This window comes from Sciurus carolinensis, chromosome 7 (genome assembly GCF_902686445.1).
Source record: "Sciurus carolinensis chromosome 7, mSciCar1.2, whole genome shotgun sequence".
Classification (NCBI taxonomy): Eukaryota; Metazoa; Chordata; class Mammalia; order Rodentia; family Sciuridae; genus Sciurus; species Sciurus carolinensis.
Genome location: NC_062219.1, coordinates 118540521 through 118550239, shown reverse-complemented (window position 1 = coordinate 118550239; position 9719 = coordinate 118540521). Strand labels below are relative to the sequence as shown.

At 40.6% G+C, this 9719-nt stretch overlaps 1 protein-coding gene across 2 annotated transcripts; it reads left to right on the top strand.

The window, feature by feature from the left end:
* Positions 1 to 872: 872 nt before the first annotated feature.
* Positions 873 to 9367, top strand: Srsf3 (serine and arginine rich splicing factor 3). 2 transcript variants are annotated; one of them, XM_047558942.1, is made up of 6 exons: positions 873 to 1005; positions 3673 to 3880; positions 5104 to 5238; positions 7392 to 7430; positions 7670 to 7756; positions 7898 to 9367. In XM_047558942.1, the coding sequence occupies exons 2-6, from the start codon at positions 3675 to 3677 to the stop codon at positions 7923 to 7925; spliced, it is 495 nt and encodes a 164-aa protein (XP_047414898.1). In that variant the 5' UTR covers positions 873 to 1005; positions 3673 to 3674; the 3' UTR covers positions 7926 to 9367. The 2 variants fall into 2 exon arrangements, with proteins under 2 accessions (XP_047414898.1, XP_047414899.1); XM_047558943.1 differs by having other exon boundaries at positions 915 to 1054.
* The last annotated feature ends 352 nt before the right edge of the window (positions 9368 to 9719 follow it).

Here is a 9719-nt window from a genome sequence, read left to right as displayed (position 1 = left end):
TCCCCAACTATTTTTATTTTTTATTTTGAAGAAGGGTTTGGCTAAATGTCTCAGGCTGGCCCGGAACTTGTGATCCTCTTGCCCCGGCCTACCGAGTTGCTGGGATTGCAGGCAGAATGCCATGGCACCTGGCTTCCAATACCAATCTTGTGGCCCAGGTAAATTCAGCAGCCTTTGCCAGGCAGGGCAAGGGCTGCTTGCAGAAAGGCCGAGATGCCCTTCCTGGCATTTGATTGGGGGCCCAGAATTTAAATTAAATCTTAAAAATGTCCCTTTCGTGTTACTTGATAACGGTGATCATTTCCAGATTTGCCTTTTGTGCCAAATCCTGAGGTTGGGGTGAGAAGCGGGAAAACTTTCCAGGGTCAGGCTTTTCCCTAAGTAGGCACCCGAGCAGTCATTCTGTGCCAGCGGATCACAGACAGGTCCGTGACCTTGGGAGCAACTTTCCGTAGCGCTGGTAAACGCGATGCTCTTAGTTTCTGCCCAACCGCTCACCAGGGTGATAAATGAATATATCCGATGCGTTAAGCTTGTTTGGAGCCAAAGACTCCACAATCAGGGTTTAAGAGTTAACAGCGATGGTGGTGTTTATCAAACCGCGCCCTACGTGATGGAAGCGGGGGGAGAGGTCTGTGGATAACGTGGTGATCGACAAAGCGGGGACAACATCCGAGGGAGCGCCAGGCTTGCGGCCACCAACGCGCGCCACCACACGTCTCCACCCACCTGACGGAACCGCCGGAGCGCGCTCCCAGCAACCGCGACTCTCGCTGCGTTTGTAGCCGCCACGTCACGGCCTCCGTCGCCTCTCATTGGGCGAGCTCGTCCAATCACGTGACTCCAGGATGGGATATAAATACAGGCGAGGAGAAGGCGGTGGTCCGCCATTTCGTGGACGCCGGGTGAGCTTGGGCATCTGTGGACGCTGAGCCGAAGTAGGAGCGGCAAAGACCCATCGGATCGTGTGGATTTGAGCCTCCGCATTCCTAACCCACGATCTCGGTGAGAGACCTGCGGGGGAAGAAGGGAAGTGGAATTTAACAGAACAAAGGTGGGGCCCGCTCAATGGCGGCGCCAGATTGAGACAAAGAGGCGCCGCCGCCATTTTGTGACGTTCAGCACGGGGCGGCGGCGGGGGCTCCGGGACCGTCAGAGGATGTTTCCTGGCTATGGGAGGAGGTGTTCTTACCCCTTTGGGGACGTGAGGGGTTACCCCGGGGCTCGGGGCGAAGAGGGGGAGCGGTAACCGAATTGCACTTCAGATCGCGGCCTTTCAATTTTATGGCGCCTTTTTTTTTTTTTCCCCCCCTCATTTGGCTCCTTGTTTTCGTGGGACTGCTCAAGATTTTTTTCGAATCATTATTAGAGACTGGGCCTTACTATCCATTTGAACTGGCCTCCGTACTCACCTGTAGTTTTATGCTATTTTAATTGGACTTTTTTTACAGTCTGGATCGTAACCGTTTTTCCCCCTTAAACGTACTGCCGTCTTTCAAGTTGAGTTGCATTGTTCTTAAAGTTACTTCCCATTCATAGGCCTGACCCTGGGCGCGGAAGAGTTTTAAAAATCGGTTTTCATCAAGGTTGTGTCTCAAAATTAACGCCGGGGCATAGGGTGGGGTCAGGGCAAAAAGGATGTGTCTGGATTGGACATTTTAATTAGATAAGCTTAGAATAAGAAAAGCGTGCGTGCAAAAAGTCTGTAAGATGAATTGAGTACGTTGCTTTTGTGTACATAATTGATCAATTTATTGCCGAAGTGACTTTCAGTATCCAAGGTTCATCAAAATAAAGCCTCAATGCAGTGAATTTTTGCATAACGAATACTCTTTTTGTAATACATTTTTTTCGGCCCGGGGGCGCGGATTAGGGTTAGGGACTCTACCACTGAACTATCTCCAGCTCTTACGTTTTATTTTGAGACATGGTCTTGTTAAGTGACCAAGGCCGACCAGGAGCTTGATCAATCCTGCCTCAGACTCTAAAGTTGCTGGAATTATGGCTGTAACAATTTTCTTGAGGTGAAAGTTACATAAGATTTATTTTGAAGTGTAATGATTCAGTAGTATTCGGTACAATCAGTGTTGTTCAGCCATCACATCTAGTCCCCAGACATTTCCATGATGGCCCTAAAGGAGACCTGTAGCCATTACAGTCCTCCCAACCCCCCCCCCCCCCCCAACCCCTAGCAAGACATAATCTGTCTCTGGTTTTACCCGTTTTGGATATTCCATGTGCACTTTTGTTTCGGCTTTAACATGTTTTCCAGGTTCTTCCATATCCACTTTGTAGCGTTTGTTAACCCTTCCTTTCTGAATAGTTATGCCCTGTACTAGTATACCACGTTTTGCTTATTCATTTATCTGTTGTTGGGCATTTGGATTAACATCTTTAGGCTGTTGTTAACAGTACATCCTTGAGGTTACCTTTTTTTTTAATGGTCGTGGTGGGGCTGGAACACTTGGTTTTGCTTCTTGAGGAATTTGTACTGCATACTGTTTTGATGTAATGACATATTAGCATTGTTCCTATAGAAAAAGGAAGTTAACAGTGGAATCATATCAAGGAAGTTTTTTTAAATTTTTTTTTTTTTTTTTTACTGTGGGAAAGGAAAGCTTTCTTAAGTGAAAAAAATTGTATTTTATTAAAGCTGGTTAAGTTTGGACGGATCATTGAAACTTAATAGCTGTGGATAAATGATGGGGAATCATAAAGACAATGGTTTTTCTTTAAAAAACTGTTCTTGGCTGTGATTTTGTACATGCCAACTACTGTGTGAGGATTGAAGGGGGTGAGGTGTGTGTATGTTTTGCGCATGCTAGGCGAGGTCTCTTAACAGTGAGCAGTATCCTTAGCGGGAGAGGATGACGTAAAATGGCCAAAATGATTTTAGTCTTATGTCTTAGCTCTGTTTACCTGAAGAAGGGTAAAAGAGAGTAACAAATCTTCTTTATTACATTTGATTTGAAGTTAAACTAGGGATCAAGCTTAACCGTTTCATATATTAGGAAAATGAAGCTGGGCACAGTGGCATGCCTGTAATTCTAGTGGCTGAGGCAGGAGGATGGCAAGTTAAAAGTCAGCTTCAGCAACTTAGGGAGACCCTGTCTCTAATAAAATAAAAAAAGGGCTGGGGACTTGAGTGGTTAGGCACCACTGGGTTCAATTCCTGGTATAAGAAAGAAAATGAAAAATCAAGGAACTATGTACTAGCTTTCATGTTTATTAACATGGTTTTTGACTCCCTGAAAGTTTTTGTGAGCAGGTTTTACGAACTCACTTAGAGGCTCTTTTTTGAGGGTTTAATGAATTAGGTGAAATTCAACTCTCATGATCCAGATTGTGGTAATTGATCCCTTAGGGTTTTCTTTTTTCCCCCCACATTCTAAGGAAGCTTTTTTTTTTTGTTTTGTTTTTAATTTGCTAGTTTCCTGGGGGTTGATAGTAAAATTAAAGGGAAAATTGATTTATTTTGGTGGGGGCAGTGCTGGGAATCACACAAAAGGTTTCAACTTGCAGGTACTCTGCCACTAAGCTCCATCCCCAGCCCAAGAAATGGGTATTTCAAGAATAGTGGTACTAGTTTGGTTTTTAACATTTTGTAATTTTTTTCCTGGGATCTCTGCTTTTAACTAAGTTATTTGAATACTTTTTTTTTGTTTGTTACAGAAATGCATCGTGATTCTTGTCCATTGGACTGTAAGGTTTATGTAGGTAATCTTGGAAACAATGGCAACAAGACCGAATTGGAACGGGCTTTTGGCTACTATGGACCACTCCGAAGTGTGTGGGTTGCTAGGAACCCTCCCGGCTTTGCTTTTGTTGAATTTGAAGATCCCCGAGATGCAGCTGATGCTGTCCGAGAGCTAGATGGAAGGTAATTTAGAAGATTAAATGTGTTGCCTGTTTTTTTTTCCCCTGCAAGATTTCTGTGGTTATGCAGAGACTTGGTGTAGTGTTTTACATGTTTGAAATATTTTATTTAGGAAGTGTGAATCAGTTACCATTTCCCTTTGTTTATAATGTCCTACTAGCTGGCTGATAAGTACTATCTGACTGAACCTTAGAGTAACAAGTGTGTTAACCTTCTCACTTCCTGGCATTTAAAAATCAGTTCATAAAACCAAGGAAAACCATTGATCCAAAAATTTGTTTCAGATTTTCTTGAAGCAGGTCATACTGCCTTAGATCAGATTCTTTTTTCCTTAGTTATAATTTAAAAAAGAGGATCTAAGAATTGGCTCTAAAGTCATATGAAAGGTCATTACAGATTGCAATAAGTCTTCCAGGGCACATATCTTTTCACTTACTGTCCAGATACAGTGGCTTGTTGAAATTTAATGACTGTGGATACATAAAAGGGGAGACAACTTTCTTTTTCTATTCTCGGTCTTAATTTCTTACATGCACACTAAATAATGTGATTGAGGGGAGAAAAATACCCAAAATGGTCCATCTTGGCTTAGAGTCCTGTTTACTTGGAGAGGGTTGGAGGAGAATGAGTTGAGTAATAAGTAACTAAAGTAAATGCTGGACCTACCTCCAGGGAAGAAGTCAACTAGTTCTTCAAAGATAAATTCAGGGATCTTCACATTTAAGTTATAAGTGTTATAAATTAATATTGAGTTTAATAATCATACTTGTTCTAACAAGTGGAAAAATAGAAGAAAGTTGGTTTCTTGTGAACTGGTGCTTTAGAGAATCCCATTTAGTTGTTATATTTAATTTGAAATTAGACTGGGAGTTGAGCGCAACCATTTTATACTTTAGGTAAACAATGAAACTGGGATGGTCCTAATAGTCCATGCCTATGATGTCAGCAACTTGTGGAGGCTGAGACAGGATAGGAAGTTCAAGGCCAGTCTCAACAACTTGGACACTCTCAAAGAATAAAAAGGACTTGGGATGTAGCTCACTAGTAAAGGGGCCCTGGATTCAATCTGCAGTACTTAAAAAAAAGTAAAAACGGAAACCAAAACTTGTTTTGGTATTAAAAGATCTGCAGCCCTGCAGATGTGTCCCTTGCAAGAAGGAAATAACTGAAGATTTACTTTTCCCTGTAATAGAGACCATAAAGTTAATATCTCTGCTTTTCCATAGAACACTTTGTGGCTGCCGTGTAAGAGTGGAACTGTCGAATGGTGAAAAAAGAAGTCGAAATCGTGGCCCACCTCCCTCTTGGGGTCGTCGCCCTCGAGATGATTATCGTAGGAGGAGTCCTCCACCCCGCCGCAGGTACTTGAGAGAGAGCGTGTTTTAGAGATATTGGTGTAATGGAGTAGCTAGTAGGAGCAGGTATTTCTCCTAAAGTTTGTTGGTGGGTTTTAAACTTACTGTGAAGATTCGGAGGTTTCTACGAAACATTGCCTGGGCGTAGTTTGGGGTATGTGAGTTGTGCTGAGTGTTGGCTTTTTTGTCTGTAGGTCACTGTTCATGTTGGTAGTCAGTAACTTCTATCTTGGATCTATCTTCTAGTTCATCTTCTAGTTGCATCTTTCCAAGTCTTCCCTTATACTTCAGTTTAGGCCTTTTTCCATTTCTTGACTCCATAATGACGAACATTACATTCAACTCTAGCTCTTCACAAAAATGTGTTTTCTACTAGCACAATTGTAATATTTATCAAACAGGCAGCTGTTTTAATGTTACAACTGGTAAAGTAGAAATCATTCTGAAACTAACTTAAGTCACTGACCAATAAAGGGGGCTAAAAACGAAGTAATCCCAGTCATCTGTTCTTCAATCCCAAATAGGAGAGAATTCAGTTTTTTTATAATTGAAAATGGCATCATTCTTGGACCAGGCAGTATTGTCTGGGTTCTAACTCCACATCTCCTCAAACCTCCAAAATAGTTTCTATAGGACTAAATTTACCTCTTACAGGTGAGTGAAGTCCTAGGAGATAGGAGTTCAAAATCTTGCCCCTTTTGCTATTTTGAAAAACAACACACTGTTGCCCATCATAATAAAGAGTATTTGTTAGCTAATAGATGGTTGTACTGATGGCTTGTTTTTCATTTTTTTTGTGCTTTTTGGTCCATCTATTAATAAAAATGAACCCCGTTACAGAGTCACCATCATGTCTCTTCTCACCACCCTCTGAATCTGCATTAGCCAGTCAACTAGCCCTTTCAGCGTCATGTGACCAGCGCGCCCCATTCAGCTTGGCTGGTGTCGTTTCACATGACCCAGGCTGGCCAGTCGTCAGGTTGCACCGCCCTTTGGTTCCCGAGCATGCTGTTTTCTCTCAGCCTTCTCTCCAACCTTAACCAAATCGGCAGCAGCCACCTCGACCGCCCACACATTCCTGGCCAATCAGCTCAGCTGTTTATTTACCAAATGTCTTCACAACAACTACAGCAGCAGCCTTCGGCTAACAAAAAAGCAGGAAAAATCCACAACACCCCCTTCGCCAACCAACTAAATCCAACGCAACATCTGGCAAAACCTTTTCAGCAAATTCTTCCTGGCCGTCAGTCCGGCAGCCTCACCTCACCATTTCTAGCTTGTTGAAACCCAAAACTAGTAAGTTTTTCCTGCTTATACAGTTTACTGCTGGTTAAAATAAGGAGTAAGCGGCTTAAAGTAATTCTTTTTTCTGGATCAAAGGCTGGCTGTGCATAATTGAATGGTAACGTACATATATATTGCTTGAAAAAAACTTTTAAGGGTGATAGGGAACTCATAATGTAACTAGACCTTCAACTGGAACTTATTTGCATGTGTGAGATGCCAAACTAAAAATTTTAATATCTCTAACAGATTTTAGCTTTTCTTCCTAGCAAAAATTTGTTGAATCCTATCACCTTTAAATGGTTTTACTAACAGTTTTCAAAATTTTAAAAATTTGGGGGTGAAGTGTGGGCCAAGCTAAGGTAATTTGATAAGCCTAAACACACTCTTAAATGTGACGATCACAAATGCAGTTCTAATGTAGCACTGAGTGGCATCAATATTTACACCTATCGCGTTTTCACAAAATTACACTATCCACCTGGTACCTAAGTCTCGTTATGGACTTATAGGTTTGCATGGGTTCCAAATACTGGTTTATGGTACTGTTTTTGGAACTACTTGTGGGACTACATTTTGGTGTGGTGTTTGGGTAGTGAAGTTAGTTTGACATGAAGTTTTGCATTGGACAGATCTGCTGTGAAGCATTCTTTGTTAAAATGAATCCATGGTTGGAATACCTGCTTTTCACTTGAGCTTTTTGTTCCTTAATCCTTCTGTGCCTTTTTTTTCTTTTCTTTTTTTATTTTTGGACGATGGGTGCCAGTTCTTCGGCACATTCACTGGGCCCAACAGTGAGATTGAAAAGTTGGGAAATGCCTCACGCCATTAATAGTAATTGACAGTTAGGCTAATTTTCCTGTTTCTGCTTTTAGATCTCCAAGAAGGAGAAGCTTCTCTCGCAGCCGGAGCAGGTAATTAAATTTGTCTTTAAGCCACATTCTCAGGAATGGCAGTGTTTTCATTCCTTTGCTTTCTTCAAAATGACTTGGTTAATGGGATAGACCTTGACTTTAGTAGTGAATCAAATGGCATATAAAGCCAGTGTTAAGTTGTAGCAGGAACCTGCTTTGAGTTTTCAGACTTAGAAAATGTTTCTGCTGGGTGTAGTTATCATAAGTGAATTGCTCTAACATTCTTTCTTTTCGGTTAGGTCCCTTTCTAGAGATAGGAGAAGAGAGAGATCACTGTCTCGGGAGAGAAATCACAAGCCGTCCCGATCCTTCTCTAGGTCTCGTAGGTAAGCTGTCTAAAGAACTTGGCACTGCTTAAGAACATGCATAGTCTGTAATAAGCCATAATTTTTTTTTATGATGATGCTATGTCACTAAGAGTAACCAAGTTACAAATATCAAGTTTTATTTTTTGTTCTTGTTTTTAGCCGATCTAGGTCAAATGAAAGGAAATAGAAGACCAGTTTGCAAGAGAAGTGGTGTACAGGAAATAACTTCATTTGACAGGAGTATGTACAGAAAATTCAAGTTTTGTTTGAGACTTCATAAGCTTGGTGCATTTTTAAGATGTTTTAGCTGTTCAAATTTATTTGTCTCTTGGAACAGTGACACATAACGATGTAATTCTCTATGGTTTGAAATGGATCATATGAGGCATGTAATACCAAGAATTGTTACTTTACAATGTTCCCTTAAGCAAAATTGAATTTGCTTTGAACTTTAGTCTTGCATAGACTGAAAATAAACCTCTAAATCCTGCCCAGCTAAAGTGTGATGTTCTAATGTTACAGGAACAAAACTGGCAAAAAATCAAACCAAGATTTACTTTTTTTCATAGCTGGAATATAGTATGCAGGTGTAGTTGAATAAGCAGTCTTGAAATGCAGCTGTGAACACAGGCAAGCAGGTAAAGATAAAATCGGCACTATTAAACTAGAGGTTTTATAAAATCCAACTAGTCTTCACCCTGGGCACAGGTTGCCTAGCTGGTATAGAATCTGTTTCAAGAAAGTTTACCTTTGCTTAGGTCATAAGTTCTTATGTGATTGCTTGTATGTGAATACATAGCTATTTGTAACATTCATTATTTGGAAATTTGAGATTTTAAAATACCAATGTCCTGCCAGTTTAAGGGTACATTGTAGAGCTGAACTTCTGAGTTACTGTGCAAGATTTTTTTTTTTCATGCTGTCATTTGTAATATGTTTTGTGAGAATCCTTGGGATTAAAGTTTTGGTTACAAATTGTTGTTTAACTTGAAAGCCTGTTTTTCCTTGCAAACTCAAATCTGAGCTTGGTACCAAGTCCAGGTATAACATTCCTATTGGAAGCCATACTTATATTTTCTTGTAAAGTGCTTTTGAATTAATAAAATATTAGCATAATTGTATAATAGTCAGTTGAACCCACTGTTACCATTGTTCTTGTCCCATAGAAAGCAGTTGATTGCACAGTTCTTATTTTATAAGAAACACAACTGAGAGGCACTATGGATTAGTCTTCTGAAGTGAAGGGAATTTTTGGTTGTCACCTTATTGTTAGTAGCTAAGCTTTTTTTAGGAGTTGAAGCCAGTTCAAGGTCTGTGATATTTGGTGACTAACATTAAAGTAAGCAACAACCTAGCATATTGTGTCCAAAGTAAGTTGCCCATAAAAATGGCTTTTATCTTTAGCATGAAAACTTCCACAAAGTTTCAAAAATTGCTTCCATTTTATAATTTGAGGTGTTGCATGGGAATTCCAAACTGATCCATCATGATGTAAAATTCACAATATGGTTCAAATGTAACAGTGCAGAATTGAATATGGAGGCATGCATAACCTTCCTCTTAGAAATCTGGAGGAGTTGTAATTTCAATTTTTTTTGTGCAATTAGATTAAATCATAATGCAACAGTCTTTTGTGGCTTAGTTTCCTTAAATTTGGTCTTTGAAGACAGTTTGGATCACATTGTACTGACTTTGTCTTTAAAGTCATTGCATTGAGTTCATTCTAAAAGGGAATGCTAAGGTTTAGGTTCTTGTAACCCAGTGATAGGGCACTTGCCTACCATACGTGAGACACTGGTTTCAGTCACTGGCACCACACACACCAAAAAAATGAATAAAAGACAAATTATTTCCATGGTCCTATGAACCTTTCACACAAATCTCAGGAGAATTGGTGTCAGGAAGACTCAGTATGAGATGAGCCTTTACAGTTCCACATGATCAAGGGGAGGACACTGAGACTGACTGGGAGGTCCAGGTT

Bases quoted from the DNA above. Each gene is read 5' to 3' on its own strand.
- Srsf3 (XM_047558942.1), top strand. From the start codon at position 3,675: ATGCATCGTGATTCTTGTCCATTGGACTGTAAGGTTTATGTAGGTAAT. The intron at 5,239-7,391 runs GTACTTGAGAGA...TTCTGCTTTTAG, and splicing joins AGTCCTCCACCCCGCCGCAG to ATCTCCAAGAAGGAGAAGCT. The intron at 7,757-7,897 runs GTAAGCTGTCTA...TCTTGTTTTTAG, and splicing joins TCCTTCTCTAGGTCTCGTAG to CCGATCTAGGTCAAATGAAA.